Source organism: Anoplophora glabripennis, unplaced genomic scaffold, assembly GCF_000390285.2.
Source record: "Anoplophora glabripennis isolate ALB-LARVAE unplaced genomic scaffold, Agla_2.0 scaffold1719, whole genome shotgun sequence".
Taxonomy (NCBI): Eukaryota; Metazoa; Arthropoda; class Insecta; order Coleoptera; family Cerambycidae; genus Anoplophora; species Anoplophora glabripennis.
In genome coordinates this window covers 22,916-40,128 of record NW_019417884.1, presented here as the reverse complement: position 1 = coordinate 40,128, position 17,213 = coordinate 22,916, and the positions used below count along the sequence as shown (strand labels likewise).

Sequence of the window (17,213 nt, the reverse complement as noted above, 5' to 3'; positions counted from 1 at the left end):
CCAGGCCTACACGAGATGAGGCAGGATAAAGAGGGATAATCCCCCTCGATCCCAAATCATTGAGGCCAATTTCTAGCCATAGAATAATGGCGCGGCGATTATAATAATCAAAGGCCGTGTGCTTTTATTCATCATTTCAATGATGTGAAGGATTCCGTAGAATCAATAAGAGATTAGAATCTATTAAACATGCCAATAGTAATACATCGATGGAATTCATCGCATTAAAACCAGGAATAAGAGAACAAATACTGTGATTACTGTGCTCCTCACTTTAATTATTTTCTATTTTCTCCACAGTTTAGTCTATTAAAACAAAAAAACCCTATAGACATTTATGAAAAAGAAAAAAACAAGAAAAAGCACTAAAAGTAGTAACCTAAAAATAAAAATTTAAAATATAAATATAAAACAATGTTTACTCTCGCGCTGTGCAATTTTTCATACTAGAAGGGAAAATAATTACTACAAATTCTTCACTCATTTAGAAAATGGCTGGATCATCATCAAGTTTAGATGAAACCATTCTAAAAAAAACCACGGATATATCATTATTAAGAGAAAAAGTTTGTGGTTATAACTGGAATCAAGGCCTAAATTATGATAAATTATTAAATAGTTACTTAAGTAGTGGATTTCAAGCTACAAATTTTGGGTTAGCGGTTAATGAAATAAATAAGATGATAAAATGCAGGAAACTACCCATACCCAAAGATAAATATATAGATAATGAAGATGAGTTTACGATTATTAAAAATAATTGTACAATCTTTCTAGGATACACTTCCAATTTAATATCGAGCGGTTTAAGAGAAACTATCAAATTTTTAGTTCAACATAGCTTGGTAACAATAAGTTAATTACCTTAAACTTTTAGACATTTATATAGTTGCAGGTAGATTGCATTGTCACTACTGCCGGAGGCATCGAGGAGGACTTTATAAAATGCCTTGCACCCACATTTTTGGGTGATTTTAAATTAGACGGAAAAATGTTAAGAGAACGAGGGATAAATAGAATTGGAAACTTATTAGTGCCAAATGATAACTATTGTCGTTTTGAAAACTGGATTATGCCGATTCTAGACGAGATGTTAAAGGAACAAAAGGATGGCGTTCTTTGGACACCCAGTAAACTTATAGAACGTTTGGGCAAAGAAATTAACAATGAAGAAAGTGTATATTATTGGACAGCTAAAAATAAAATTCCAGTATTTTGTCCAGCGCTTACCGATGGAAGCATAGGCGACATGATGTTTTTACATTCATTTAGAAATCCTGGACTTGTATTAGATATCGTATCAGGTTAGCTGTTTACAATATTGATTTAATTTTTAATTTTATTTTTACAACAAATCTTAAACCTTCCGCCAAGAGTAAATTCTCTGGCTGATGAAATAGATAACTTTTTTGGCTTATCCATAAATGAAAATAAAAATGAGTTTATCTCCACTAGACCGATCGAATTAACTCATTTAGATGGAAAAAAACAGAAAATTGTTACCTGGACTTTTATAAGTGGAAATGGTAAAGGGGCTTATAATAAACGAAAAAAAAATAAATGCGTGAGCAGGGGTGGCGCAAGGTTAATTTGGGGGGTTAATAAGTTAAGAAAAATTGTATCATTGGGATTTCTGGTGAAAGTTGTCGTCAAACAAAAAAGTAGCCAATACAAAAGTTGTAGTCTACAACTTTTGTAGAAGTCACTTTTTAAGATAACCTCAAAATTTCTGAAAAACAGGTTTTTTCTTACTTTTCGTTTTTTATTTCTCATTTCCGCAAAAATAATTTAATTTTAACGAAACTTGGTGAAACTATACCTTTCTATGTCTTTCATAACCAGAATTTTTTTAGATAATTATTTATTAAAAAAAAATTGTTGGATATTTTGTGCTGTACTGACTTTTATACTGTTAGGATTTCCTCCAATAGATATTTTGAAAGCGTTCAGAGCCGTACTCAGGAAAAATTTTAAATGATTCCTAAAAACCTTTTTAATCGATTACAATAGTATCATCCAATTGGATAGAGCAAAAAAAGTGCCAATGTAAATATGCAATTTATTTTAAAATTCGTTTTCAAATAAAGCCAGAAAATAAAACAATCTTGCAAAATTTCAGGTTTCGCGTCAATAGTGGACTTTGCAGTTAATACTTTGCTTTGCTTTGTTATATTGCTGAAATCTCAAATCATCCAGAGATGATTTATCATTTGTACATTTGTAATTCGACTTAAATGTTTATAGCAATACTGTACAAAAATTGGGTCAAACAATAAGATAGTTTTTTTTCTGTAGAATTGAATGGTGTAATCAAATTTTGAATTTTTTTAAATTTAAGCAAATTATCAACAATTACTGGAAAATTCATCGTTGCAAGTCATTTTTTACTTTTTTTGCATTTTTGAGCATGTTTTTGAACTGTGATTACAGATTTTTTTTATTTCACCAAAAAGTATTTGTCAAAACAAAAAAAATTATCGCTGACAGAACTCTGTACAATGATTTTCCGAAGTAGAATTTTTCTTTGAAAAAAAAAAAAATTAATATCTCGTAAACTTCTTAATTTTTTTATCTAAAAAAATTTGTGGTTATTTAAGACACAGAAAGATAAACTTTCACCAAGTTTCGTCAAAATTTAGTTATTTTTGCGGAAATGAGAAATAAAAAACAAAAAATCAGAAAAACACCTGTCTTTTGCATTTTCCTCGGAAAATTTGAGGTCATCATAAAAAGTGACCTCTATAAAAGTTGTAGATTTTTGCATGATCTACAACTTTTGCATTAGATACTTTTTTGTTTGACGTCAACTTTCGCCAGAAATCCCAATGATACAATTTTTCACAACTTTTCAACCCCCCAATTCAACCCTCCCCCACCCCTGCTCACGCATTTACTTTTTTTAGGTTTATTAAAAGCCCTTTTACCATTTCCACTTATAAAAGTCCAGGTAACAATATTTTTTTTCACCAAATGTAATTTGGTTGGACTACACAGTATTCATATTATGTTTATAGATACAGAAAACTAGGAAAATAAATGCTTTGACAACAAATTTTACTCATTGACAGCCATTTTGGTTCCAAACAACGAATTGCGGAAATTTCTTGGTACAAGGATTCTAGACCTAGAAATTTCCTGTGTAACTGGAAAAAAAATTATAAATTGACTTTTAGTACTGTGAATCCTAAAAAATGCCTCTATCTGAAAGAACTAAAAACAATATTTTTTAGATTTAAGAAGATTAAATTTAATGGCCATGAAATCGGTTAATACGGGAATGATTATATTAGGAGGAGGAGTAATAAAACACCATATATGCAATGCAAATTTAATGGTAACTAAAAAAAAAAACTTAATTTTAATATCCTTCACTGATTCAACTTGCAGAGAAACGGAGCAGATTTTTCGGTGTATCTGAACACAGCATCGGAATATGATGGAAGCGATTCAGGTGCTCGTCCAGATGAGGCAAAGTCATGGGGAAAGATAAAAAAAGATGCAACACCTGTTAAAATATACGGTGAAGCTACTTTAATTTTCCCACTAGTGGTAGCGCAGACTTTTGCTAAGGACTTCTTTAAAAACAAGGAAAAATAAGAAGAATATCACGACATGAAGCGGCATAAAAAGGAAAGGACTGGAAGGGATAATTAGATATGTCGACAGTGTCATATTAAGGCTGAGGTAGCAACAAATGTCAATACGATCCAATAAAATATGTGTGAAAAGGAAAATTTATATAAACCGATGAAAATTTTACCCTGTGACCATACACTTTTAGCTATTTATTTATAAACAATTTTATTCTAAAAACAAATACATTTTAACCAATTACTAAAATTATGTTTTTGTCATGATGTTTTAACTTAAAGAAGACTACATTTATAATATCTGGCAATTACAAATAAAATATACTCGATTAAGAATCTAAATATCATATGCAAATATCAAAAGAAATTTAACATAAATTTTTTTGCGGATTTTTTTGTAAATCAGTTCTATACATTCGACATAAAAAAAAAAATACTTCGAACAAAAGTTATCAGGTTTCGAAGGGGTCAAATTATGGTGATCTTGAAGTCAATTATCAAGGACATTGAACTGGAAACCCACATTTTTATAATAAAAAGGTTGACCTTAAAATGACCTTGGTAATTGACTTTAAATTTAATTTTAAGGTCGCGGTAATTTGATCCCCCGAAACCTGACAACTTTTGTTAGAAATATTTTTCTTGAGATGTTAGCCTGAGAATTAAAATGGAACAGTAAAAGTATAGCGCACTCTGGTGAGAACGAAGCATGTTCAAAAAAAATTTCATACAAAAGTTACGTATTTTTTCCCACATAATACGAATCTGAAATTAAAAATATGGATATCCATATAAAAAATTAAGGTTGACCTTGAAATGACCTTGGTAATTGACTTCAAGGTCACCATAATTTGTCCTCTTGAAACCTGATAATTTTTGTCCGAAATTTTTTTTTGTTGAATTAAAAAAATGGCCTGGTACATTAAAATGGGACACCCTGTATATATATAAAAAAACATCTTCCCATACAGTAGTGTACTTTATATATTTTTTTATGTATAAAATTTATTTAGCAACAAGTATTTTTTTGGTGTATGAGCATCTCCGAGATTAATTTCGAACATTAAGTTGTACAATTTTAAATCCATTCGCACAGTTAAAATGTAACTAATAATATAATTTTTTTAAGAATTCACAAAAAAATTGACTGCAGCTTCATTTCCTCTACTTATACCGGGTGTGCCATTTTAATTGATACACGTAAATATCTCGTTAGAGAAGGCATTAATCGAAAAACGGCCTAAAGTAAAAGTTGCTCAGTTCACTGGGGGAAACCAGCTGCTTACCTAGGATTTGACCTAGACAGTCAACTTCGGAATTTTAAATGGGACCCCTTATTTTTAACCTTGAAAATTGATTCCGCAGAAAATTTTACATCCGGGTGTGATCATAACTTTGACCTTGAGGTCAAGGTCACGAGTTTAAATGATTCGTCACCCTTGAAGCAACCTCGGAATAAGATGTTGACCTCCAGAATCAATAGGATTTGTCCTTGACCTCCTCTTTCTCAAGGTCATTTGAAGGTCGACTATAACTATTAAGAAAAAATAATGCTACGAACGAGTGAAGGAAGAATGATAAAAATATCTTGTTACTCAACGAAGGTATAACTTGGCTTGAGAATTGAAAAATGAGATATCTGAGTACGTTACAAAGTAAAACTGACAAAGAAAACAAAGTGAAGCTTCAAATTCAATCCCGAACATCTTTCGCAACATTTGTAGAGGTGAAGGTCGATTTTTATAGTCGACCTTCAAATGACCTTGACAAAGTGGACGTCAAGGACGAATCGAAGGTCGCGATTGAGTACCTTGATGTAAATCCCATCGATTCTGGAGGTCAACATCTTATTCCGAGGCTGCTTCAAGGGTGACGAATCATTTAAACCCGTTGTGACCTTGACCTCAAGGTCAAAGTTGTGATCACATCCGGATGTAAAATTTTCTGCTGAGTCCATTTCCAAGGTTAAAAATAGGGAGTTCCATTTAAAATTACGAAGTTGACCTTCAAAGTGAAGTCAAGGTCAAATCCTAGGTAAGCATCTGGTTTCCCCCAGTGAACTGAACAACTTTTACTGTAGGCCATTTTTCGATTGATGGCTTCTTTTAAAATGGGACACCTGGTATGTTAAAAGAACATCTTTGTGTTTGTAGCTATATAAATGCGCATACCTTGAAGATGATCTCCTGTCTTTTATCGTTTACGTTAAAGATACAAAATATAATTAAAAATTTTTTATGTATATCGTGTAAAATTTAAAAAAGTTTCTGCTTCGATAACTGAACAGCTTTTGATAATATAATTTGAACATCCATCGGAGGAAAATTTTGGAGTAATTTTAAATTGGACGGAAAATCTCCTTCTAATAATTGATTACGAAGTATTCTGAAATACAGCAATAATAAATATTTCCGTTAATTACAAATTTTTACAATTTGCTTACACAATCATCGCGCAACACACATAAATCAGGAAATCGAACCGTTTCTCATCTGAAAAGAGGGAATCCCATATCCTAAGGACATCAGGCAATGGAAACTCTTGTGAAAGAAGCAACGTGATCCATCTTAAATATAATAAAAAAAATTGTTTAATCTTTCATACAATTCCCTTTTATCCACTAACAATTCTTTGTATATAGCCCAGTAAATGAAATTTGTAATACATGTAAATCAAAAGGTAATTCGTTTCAGATTGAAACTTGGTTTAATCGTTAGTTTAGGCAAAAAGAAATAATATCGGTTTAAAACAATAAGATCATTGTTTAAACAATGTAAAAATTACCAAAAATTAAGTTTTTTAGCTGTATTATTTTTGCTTTTGTTTATACTTATAGGTTTCCAAAAAAAGCTTCATTTGAGAACTGCTAAATTAAAATCCATTAACAATTTGTTTAAATAATTACAAAAAACCAGCAACCCTGAAAATTTGGTAAAAAAATATTTATTTGTTTACGAGTTTTTGCCTTATGAGGGCTCATTTGTTTCGTCCTGACTTATTTTTTCAAGATATGGAATTGGAAATTGTAATTTCATAGGCTAACCTCCTCAAAACGGCGTATAAACTAATAGTGTAATTTGTTTATATGGTTTTTCGTTAATAACTTTGTGAAGAATTAATATTTTTTAAAGCCGCTTTGATATTCGTAAGCTGGTAATTTTTCACGAATTAAAAAAAAAATTGTTCTAGGACAATTTTTAGCCGAGATAGCGTTTTTTATTTTAAATTCGTAATTTGTTTACTTACAAACTTTATCTGACTTAAATGATGCTTTTAACAGTTTCTATAACATACTGTTATATTATTTTCAATTGCATTTCCCTGAACGTAGGTGTCATATTGGCCATAACAATGGTAAAAACTGGGTTGATGATAGTGTTAGAGTATCTAGCCAGAAAGTTAAACAATTATTTCATCTCTCAAAAATGAATCCGGATCTGCTTCATATATATCGGTCAGTTAAAAAAGATCATGTCCTCCTTGTTAAACAAACAAAAAAGAGATACTACCAAAATAAAATCAATAACGCCGATAATGCAGGCCGTGCGGCTTGGAAAATTGTTGTTGAAATAACCAACAAGAAAAAGAAAACCACAAATATATCGGTAAAAATAAACGACAAAGTTATTGATAACCCTTGTCAAGTTGCCTCTATGTTTAATGAATATTTTATAAATACACCCAAGGAAATCATAAATAAAATTTCCTCTAACTGTAATATGAGTAGTGCTACGTTAAACTTCCCAAATAAAGGCGTATCAAGACCAAGAGATTCGTTGTTCTTGGAACCTTTCAACTGCTTTCACTACTTAAAAATAAACTGAAAAATAAAAAATCATCTGGTTCAGATGACATCCCAATGTTTTTAATTAAACGAGTTCTTAATTTAATTATACAACCCCTTACATTCTTAGCGAATCTGTCTTTTATTAGTGGGAACATTCCTCAAACCTTAAAGCTAGGTAAAGTCACCCCTGTATTCAAAAAAAAGGATCCCTATTCACTAGATAATTACTGGCCTATAACTATAGTAGGTATGTGGATTGTCAAAAATTTTCGAGCATGCTTTTGTTTGCCGTTTAATACCTTTTTTGGATCGATTTCGGATCATAAATGATAAGCAATTTGGTTTTCGCCACGGATTATCTACAACTGCAATATACTCATTCTGTAATGAGGTGCTGCAACACTTTGATGCAGGCGAGTGTCCTGCTGGAATATTTTGTGACCTTACCTGGGCATTCGACTGCATCAATCATGATGTGTTGCTCGATAAGTTGAAGGATTATGGCATAAGAGGGCAACCGTTGCAATGGGTGTCTGATTTTATAAAACATCGTCAACAGTATGTATCTATTGATAATGTAAATTCAAAGTATGTTAATAGAATAAATTCCAACAAATTACTTGTGGAAATGGGGGTGCCACAGGGATCAGTTCTTGGCCCTATATTTTTTATTTTGTACGTTAATTCAGTGGAGTCAGTTTTAATTGATAAGTTTTTCACCATGTACGCGGATGACTTGGCTGTGTTGTTTTCAAATAAAAATATTGATGATCTGAATGCAAACATAAATAGAACCCTGGAACTGTTATGTAAATGGTTTTGTGATCATAATTTATATTTTAATGTTGATAAAACCCAGATAGTAAGGTTCGTATTGCACAAAGAAGTTGCGATGATCTGACACTGTAAATAATTGTGACATTGGCAAATGTAAGACGAGTGCTAATTTTTTGGGTATATATCTTGATGAGAAACTTAATTGGACAATTCATTGTAGTATGCTTGTTTCAACTATGTCATATAATTGTTATATGTTTAGGAATATGAGTGGGATCTTAGAAAGGCAGCAATTAATTAATTTATATTATGCCCAAATTGATAGTCGATTGCGGTATGGTATTTGTTTTTGGGGTGAGTCAACCTCGGCGAAGTCTGTTTTTATTTTGCAAAAACGCATATTGCGTATTATTGTTGGACTTGGAAACTTGCAGTCATGTAGACCTGTCTTCAGGGAACATAAAATTTTAACTGTGGCATCGTTATTTATATTTGAAATGTCGATGTATATTTTTAAAAATGTAGATAAATTTTGTTTGAATAGGGATGTTCACAATATTAATACCCGACAAAATAATGAAATACGTATACCTTTCACAAAATTATCAATTGTAGGTAAAGGGTCAAATTACTTAGGTTAGGACCCAAAATCATTTGCCATACAAAATAAGAGTGTAAAAAAATTGGCCAGTTCAAACGAAAGTTAAGATTGTATTTGTCAGTTAAATGTTTTTATTCTATGTCCGAATACTTTTGCTAGGTTAGTTTTTTTTCTTTTATGTTTGTAAATGTTTTTCCTTTTGTTCTCTCTTTAGTTTCTAGGCGTTCTATCTCCATGTGTTGACTAATGCTATATATTATTTTGTAATATCTTATAAGCATAATAAANTCACTATCACTATCACTATCACTATCACTATCACTATCACTATCACTATCATTATCATTATTATTATTATTATTAAGCATTAAGACTTGAAATTTCGGGAATATATCAATCAATCCTTAAAGTTCATAATAACGGTTAAAGATGTCGAAAAAAATGCATTTTATAGTAATTTTTAACCTTCAAAAAAACGTCCTCGAATACATTTTTATACCTGGAATGTGCTGGGGGAATAATAAAATGCTATTTCTAATAAACAAATGCAAAAACTCGTAAACAAATAAATATTTTTTTACCTTTTCAGGGTTTCTTAAGCGTAACAAAATACAACTTTTACTGCAATTTAGAGACGATTTATGCTCTTTTCTTCTATTTATAGCAAATTCAAATTTCGCTCGTTTTTTGCACAATTATTACACACATTTAAACAAATTGTTAATGGATTTTAATTTAGCAGGTCTCAAATGAAGCGTTTTTTGAAAACCTATAAGTATAAACAAAAGCAAAAACTCCTGTTGGAGAGTGCTTTTTAATACAGCTAAAAAACTCCATTTTTGGTAATTTTTACTGCAACGAAGCGATTTTCAGACACCCCACATTTGTGTTCTTTTTATTTAATTTCATTAATAAATATAATTTACCGCATCAGCATTGTTTTTGGCATTTCAAATCCCGCCTGAATTTAATCCGTCACTGCGTAGCGCCAAGCCGATGGTCTGCTAACTCACACTGTGTACCACAGTCTTTCGCCAGCCAGCGTAGGGACCAGTCGTACCGAGCCCAGCCTGCCGTCCAGCCAGAGATACGTCACCACCGCATGAGTAAGAATTTTACAAGTCCCTATTAGGAGAACTATGCAGTTGCTGACGAAGCATCACCAGGGCTTAGCATTAAGCCGCCGTCCGAGATTTAGTTCCTCACGAGCCGCCGTAGCAACCAGTCCCGCCTGAAAACAACTCCAGCAAGCCGAGACGTCACCGCAGGAAGTAAGTAAAATTTTACAAGTCCAGCCTAGAAGAAGTGCGCAGCCGCCAATCCGAGACAAGGAATTTAGGAAATAAACTGAATTGGAAATTGAGTTCCTCACCAGCCGCCGTTGCAACCAGTCGAGCTGCTCCAGCCCAAGCTACGTCACCAATAGGAATTGGTAAGATTCTGCTAAGTCCAGCCTGGGAAAACTGCGCAGCCGCCAGGAACCACTTCAGGAACATTTTCCAACACGCCGCTTTTGAAGAAGGAGTCGACATCCAGCCGGAGCAGCGAGCAGTTGGTCCATCTCCCGTCCTCACAAGAAGCCGTCGAATCCGACCATCACCGAACTATAGATTTAGAGTAACATAGTGCAAATAGGTAAAATTGGACTATAAATAAATGTAAATATTTCCCAATTTGTGGCCTTTTATTCCTGTGTGAAGCCTAACTTCTCTGGACCCTCTGGACATACCGTGTCTTCACTGCAGCCGCCCGTGTAGTGGTGTTTCTGCATTTTAAACAGGAACTGGCGCCCGAGGTACCCGCCGCTGCTCAGGCGTCATAGTGACGAACGACGAAGGAAACGAACAACGACGTCACATTACATTATAATAATTGTTTAAACAATGATCTTGTTGTTTTAAACCGATACTTTTTGGGAAATATTATTTCTTTTTGCCTAAACTAACGATTAAACCAAGTTTCAATCTCAAACGAATTTTTGAACAATTTTTTTTTCATTTACTGGGCTAATATCTTTATCGCACGTAATGAAAGAAACTTACCTAAAACTATAAAATTGCGGTTTCAAATCCAGCTGTTGAAATCTAAGCCAAATGTCTAAATCACAATTTTTTAGTTCAACTAGCATTTTGCTCATCATTTTGTTTATACCTCTCTCGGACTCATCTAGGCTTTTTATAAAAAAATCTCTGATCTCGGACATTAAATTTGTGAAACAAAAGAAGCAATCTGATTCGGCATATTCTAAAAAAATAATGCTTTGGTAAAGAAACAAACCCATATTATTTCATAATGAACTGAAATTGTGTTACCTCTAAAAGTAATATCAGGATCGCATGCGAAAGCATAATATATAGGTCCGATAATTTCGTTCATGCCTTGAACGTATCCTTGCCCGGGGTTCAGTTTCGCATATAAAAATAATATTCTCTCTACAACTTCCCAATGGGCTTCCTTACCCTCAGCCATAGGGGCATAGTCTTCATTTGCTTTTTTTATTGACAATGCTATCTATAACAATTTTAAAATCCAAATATTAACCAAACACAAACAGAATAAAATTATGTCAAATCTTAGACAAGGACTTTGTTATAAATAACACTCACGAATCTACTACAAACTCATTTGACTTAACAATAAACTTGGGAGATACAGTCTTCATAAATGATTACAGGCCACGTGACCAGTAATTTGATCTGTAACAGTCACTTTATTTCCTTTAATTAAATTTCGATAAAATTAAGAATTATTAAAACAATAAAATCAATATTACACTAAAATGCAACATTCTGTTTCACCATTTTTTTACGAGATTCTATTCAACTAATCAACGATCGCATTATCTTGATTGTAGACGCAAAAGATTGTCATTCTTTACTGTAAACGTATCATTACTATTGGTGACGCTAAGGTTTAGGGATTTTCAGTGGACAGTATCAGCTGTGCAATGTTGATTGTTGAGCTAAGCGGTCACACGGCATGTAAATACTTATGAAGGCTATGTATAAAAAATGTGGCATGAACACGCATAGTTGCTATTAATGGTAGACATACTGGATTATCGATTTCAATTTAATGTTTAAAATAGAAATGGCAACAAAGTAATTTTGTTCCGAAATAAGCTTGCAATATTTTACCACTATTTTTCAATTAAAAATAGAAGTTTGCAAGAATATAGGCAGAGAAAAATCTCCTATAAGGTGACTAAAAACCCTGAACTTGATTTTTTTTCTATAAATCTCGAAACTGGATAGTATTATTAGGTTTTGAAAGTCATAAAACAATTTCTAAATTCTAGCCGGAGCGTGATAATTAATTTCTGCCTTAACTTTTTTGCATGTGGACTTGTTCATTGTTTGAATAAAAAATTAAGTTTTATTTCTTTGGAAATAAAATATTTCTCCACCTGCGATCATATAAACGTAAAACATTTTCTGTTATTTTTAGCGATAGTCCTGGAAAAATATCGCAGGCTAATTTCAGGACATTTTGTATAAATGCAATCAACCAAAACTTCAAACACAAGTCGGTTTTGTTCATAGAAAAGGAAAAGTAAATTCGATTACTCTAAAGAATACACTGTTCTTATTTTGGATAAGTATATGTGTGAAACCTATCCTATATTATGTAAAAAAAATTGACATATACATCCAACACCTTTACCTGCTCAAATTTTCAAAAACCACTGTACAAATCACAAAACTTCTCTTTCAAAACAGTAATTGCAAAGAAGTGATATATTGGCCATATGAATGGGATGTTTTTAAACGAAGTAGCAAAAATGGTGCCAGTGAATGTAGAGCCAAAAATAAGAGGATTGAAGTAAAAATACCTTATATGAAAGTTGCACCCCTAAGGCGATATACCCTCTTAAAGGAGGAGTTGAAATTCACATTTTAATTTTTTTCTTTAACATGAGGAATGGTAGACACGAAACTTTTAATGAACATCCTACTACTAATAAAGAGACAACTTTTCAATATTTGTTCAGTCAACCCCATTGCAATATTTTATTAGAAATATTTTATATGAAGCAAATTATTTATTTAAAAATATTTATTGGGAAGACTGATTTATTGCGCAGCTTTTTTACCTCTTGTAATTTTTCCATAAAACCGATAGTTTTCTAGTAAAAAATTAGATGCGTCATCGATTACTAAAGGGGTAATTGCGAAAATTTGTAAAAATAAAGTAGGAGGATGTCATAACAAATAAATTGTTATTTATCATATTAATAAATTGACGCTTTCTGTCAATAAGCTGGTAATTTAATAATAACATTAAGAATAATTTGCTATTAATTAATGAAAAATGTTTGATAACTTATGACTATGGGACATGGATTAGGTATTAGGTGAAGTTATTTATCTGAAATAAAATTTAATACAAACAAAAAACAAGAAATGCAAAATTAAATTTAAAGAATATTCTGGAAATAATTTCCATTTTGCTGCAAGCATAACCTAATACATCTATTGAAGTTATAACACACTCGCACAAACAGTTCTTGTTATTGTGAAGGTCATCTGCTGCCTGAAATAATCTTAAGCACAGTTCTTCTAAGGAGGCAACAGGAGTGACATAAACAATACTTTTTATGTGTCTCCACAAAAAGAAATCCATATGCGATAGGTCAGGTGAACGTGCAGGTGCCCCATCGTGCATATACCATTTTACCTGATGTCTAGCGAGGAGTACATCCTAAAGTAATGTTGGAAGATTTTCGTTCAAAAATCTAAGATACTCGGCCGCTCCAAGCCTGTGTGGAAGAATAAAAGGACCTACTAGATACAAAAAGAGGTATTTCCTACAATTCCCATCCAAACGTTTAAACTGAAATTATGTTATACATCTTAAAACAAATATTTCATGAGTATTTTCTTCCAACCATGAATGAACATTATGAAGATTTACTGCACCTACTCTAAGAAAATTTGCTTCATCGGTGAAAAGTATATTCATTAGGAATGGACCCCGTACAAAATATATGGAAAATGGTCATTCGGTAAATCTTGCTGAAATTTTGCAGAGAGGTAGGTTTCAGATTGCTGAACAAATGTCTCAATGACACAAGATCAAAAAACCTCACCCAAGGCCACTGTGCAGCTTGAAATATACAAAAAGTGGTATTTCGTTGAATCTTGCTAAATACAGGTCAACATTTGATCCACAGTGAAACACCCAAAGTGGTCTGGTCCTTATATTTTTGTCTGAATTTTTTTACTCGGGGGTTTTCAGGGTCGCTGATATGAAGTTAGATTTTCATAGTTTCCAAATCCAAGATGATGAATCCAATATGGCCGACGGTCACCTCCGGTGACCTCAGAAACATATTGTGAATTTTTGCAGATTTTTTCGATGATCAGTTCTCTACCTGACCTTAAAAATGACCTTGGCATGACTTAAATGACCCTTGGTAGTCGCTGCGGGGTCAAACAACTACGGTTTCTTGATTAGGGACCTCGAAAACATGTATGAATTTTTTCAGATTTGTTTGACGGTTATTTCTCTACTTGACCTTCAAATGACCTTAATGTGACCTTAAAATGACCTTGAAATTGATGTGATGGAACCTAACTGACCTACTCATCGTAATCAGCGACCCCAAAAAACCAGACGGCTATGGGTGTTTCATTGTGGATCAAATGTTGACCTGTGTTTAGCAAGATTCAACGAAATACCTTTTTTCGTATATTTCAAGCCGCACATTGGCTTTGGGTGAGGTTTTTTGATCCTGGTATGATGTCACTTTTGTTCAGGAAGCTGAAACCTACCTCTGCAAAATTTCAGCAAGATTTACTGAAAGACCATTTTCCATATAATTTGTGCGGGGTCCTTTAAGTCATGCCTGGAAATATTAATGTACCATTGACAAAAATCCACGTGGTTAGGTAAATCAGAGTCATTCAATTCTTGTACGGGTTGATGGTGAAAAGGGTATAAAAGATTTTCATGAGCTACATTCCACACAAGACTGAGAAACTTGCAGTTGCCTGGACACCCGTCTTGTGCTTGTACCACAGTCTTGTTCTAGATGTTCCAGTATAGCTTCCTCAGTTTCAACAGTTCGGACATTACGCCTTCTTCCGGCACCCTCACGATTGGGCTGAATTTTACCAGTTTCGCTAAGCCTTCTTTCGACTGAGGCCAATGTTTGTCTATGAGGAATCGGTCAGTTTGGATATCTTTGGTAGTACAATCTTACTACAGTGTTATTATTTTTTCTGGATTCGAAAAACACTAGAGCATGTCGACATATTCATTATTGGTATAAATATGATTTGCCATAATTATTCTGATAATAAATTAATCAATTGGTACTAATTATTGGTTGACAGAAAGTGTCAATTTATTAATATGATAAATAACAATTTATTTGTTATGACATCCGGCTACATTATTTTTACAAATTTTCGCAATTACCCTTTTAGTGAACGATGACACATCTAATTTTTTTAGGTAAAGAGCTAAAAAAGTTGCGCAATAAATTAGTCTTCCCAATAAATATTTTTAAATAAGTAATTTGCTTCATATAAAAAACTTCTAATAAAATATTGCAATGGGGTTGACTGAACAAATATTGAAAAGTTGTCTCTTTATTAGTAGGATGTTCATACCAAGTTTCATGAAAAAATTAAAATGTGAATTTCAACCCCTCCTTTAAGAGGGTATATCGCCTCAGAGGTGCACCTTTCCTATAAGGTATTTTCACTTCAATCCTCTTATTTTTGGCTCTACATTCACTGGTACCATTTTTGTTACTTCATTTAAAAACACCCTGTATAAGAATACACTATAAATATAATATTTTTACTATACCGTGTTATTTTTACCATAAAAATATGAAAAGATTAGAAATGCAAATAAAAGAAAAATAGTTTCTTATTTATTAAGGAAGAAATTTCAAATACTTTCCATTTGTATTTCTTCACATAATTTTTTCTGCTAAACACATTTCGATAACATACATAGTAACTTAATTAAATGTATATTCACTCATGCATTTATATAAATTTTTAAAAATTACCTGCTACTAAAACCAATCCACAGGTAAGTAGGACTAAGAGTAGAACGATAAAATAATTAGAGCAGAAATAACAGTTTGCATAAAATTATATTATTAATACCTTTGTGATTCCTAAGCCTTTCCTTTCGACATTTGCACATTTCAGAACTCTCCTTTGGACTCTTGTGTGTAATCGTTTAACATCGTTACTATTAACTATTTTAGTACAAGGGAAATCGGTAGGTTGTTGAAAAAATGATATGTCTGGACACAGTCTTCTTACATCTTTGTCTATCTGTAGCAAAACTTCGTTATCTTTAAAGAACGTTTGCCATTCACTATCTGGATTTATACTTAGGGGGTGATCCCCTAGGGTAACGTCCCCATTTGCTTCATTTTCTCCAGGCATAACTATCATTTCCTCTGAAATTTGGTAATTACATTAAGGAGACACAAAAAGTAACAGAAAATAAAATCTGCACCCTTTCCACAGGTGCAATCGATTGGAAGAACAAAGGTTTCGGTAAATGTAAAAGATTTATACCAGTCGGTAATTGCTGAATAATAATAATGTTCCCCCTGGCCCTATACAAGTCTCTGAGTTAGTCTTTGTAATTAAATTGAAAGAAATAGGTGTTAATTCACTTGGCATCATTTTGTTCAATGAAAAATCAAATGACACTTAAAATAAAATGTTAACATTTTAGTAGAAACATATCAGTTACGAATAATTGGACATATAATAGTTTTCAACTGGCTGAAATTATTTAAAAAAATTATATAAGCGAGGACTCGTTCGATGTGTCCAAAGTGCAAGTGGATTTATCTTTGTGATAATTGAAAGAAGTACCGACTTTTCTGTTAGGATATATTGAAAAATATACCAGCAATGTAAATTCCTACTGCAGATATGAATTGTCTGTGGATGAAATGTAATGTGTAATTTGTGTTTGTTATCGTAAAACAATTAATCTTTAACATTTTCAGAAAATTTCAAAGCTGACAAAATATTGAGGTTAGATACCTATAAATTGTTTGTATAAAGATCGTTTTTCTTGCAAATGTGGAATCCATTTCTCACGTTCAGGTGGTAAATAGTTTAGAAGTAATTTCCAACAAAGGGCTCGTTTACCTTGATCATCTGGTATTCCTAAAAAGGCACAACAAAAATAAAAACAAAAACCCACAGACACTCCCACTATCCTCTCACCGTGAAATGATAGTTTTTTTAATTCTCTTAAATTAACGACATCTCGAAAAAGAATTTCGTCAAATTCCTTTAACCTGCAATGTAACACAATGTTATTATTTTATTATTAATAAATAATTTTACAGTAACACCTTGCTTTGTAATATGCCATACTTTTGACGTTTACTACTAACCAACTTGAAAAAATTATGAGGGTAATGGGTGTTTATTGTGCTATAAAATATATTTAAATAATAAACTAT

At 32.4% G+C, this 17,213-nt stretch overlaps 2 protein-coding genes across 4 annotated transcripts; one reads left to right on the top strand and one right to left on the bottom strand.

Annotated features, from left to right (window-relative positions):
- Window positions 1-127: 127 nt before the first annotated feature.
- LOC108916336 (probable deoxyhypusine synthase) lies at window positions 128-5,705 on the top strand. 2 transcript variants are annotated; one of them, XM_018722564.2, is made up of 4 exons: window positions 128-845; window positions 896-1,304; window positions 3,231-3,334; window positions 3,388-5,705. In XM_018722564.2, exons 1-4 carry the CDS (start codon window positions 492-494, stop codon window positions 3,595-3,597), a joined length of 1,077 nt encoding a protein of 358 aa, XP_018578080.1. In that variant the 5' UTR covers window positions 128-491; the 3' UTR covers window positions 3,598-5,705. The 2 variants fall into 2 exon arrangements, with proteins under 2 accessions (XP_018578080.1, XP_018578079.1); XM_018722563.2 differs by having other exon boundaries at window positions 890-1,304.
- Window positions 5,706-5,811: 106 nt separating this feature from the next.
- On the bottom strand, window positions 5,812-17,130 carry LOC108916335 (TBC1 domain family member 13). Of its 2 annotated transcripts, XM_018722562.1 has the most exons (8): window positions 17,103-17,130; window positions 16,972-17,045; window positions 16,786-16,911; window positions 15,883-16,184; window positions 11,068-11,266; window positions 10,798-10,999; window positions 6,034-6,156; window positions 5,812-5,975 (listed from the first exon to the last, which is right to left on the bottom strand). In XM_018722562.1, exons 1-8 carry the CDS (start codon window positions 17,120-17,122, stop codon window positions 5,846-5,848), a joined length of 1,176 nt encoding a protein of 391 aa, XP_018578078.1. In that variant the 5' UTR covers window positions 17,123-17,130; the 3' UTR covers window positions 5,812-5,845. The 2 variants fall into 2 exon arrangements, with proteins under 2 accessions (XP_018578078.1, XP_018578077.1); XM_018722561.1 differs by having other exon boundaries at window positions 16,786-17,045.
- Window positions 17,131-17,213: the final 83 nt, after the last annotated feature.

Excerpts from the sequence above, each read along its gene's own strand:
- LOC108916336 (XM_018722563.2), top strand. The coding sequence starts at position 492 with ATGGCTGGATCATCATCAAGTTTAGATGAAACCATTCTAAAAAAAACC. Across the intron at positions 846-889 it reads TTTTAGTTCAACATAGCTTG|TTGCAGGTAGATTGCATTGT; the intron begins GTAACAATAAGT and ends ACATTTATATAG. Across the intron at positions 1,305-3,230 it reads TGTATTAGATATCGTATCAG|ATTTAAGAAGATTAAATTTA; the intron begins GTTAGCTGTTTA and ends AATATTTTTTAG.
- LOC108916335 (XM_018722561.1), bottom strand. The coding sequence starts at position 17,122 with ATGGCATATTACAAAGCAAG. Across the intron at positions 17,046-17,102 it reads ATGGCATATTACAAAGCAAG|GTTAAAGGAATTTGACGAAA; the intron begins GTGTTACTGTAA and ends GTTACATTGCAG. Across the intron at positions 6,157-10,797 it reads CCGCAATTTTATAGTTTTAG|ATGGATCACGTTGCTTCTTT; the intron begins GTAAGTTTCTTT and ends ATTATATTTAAG.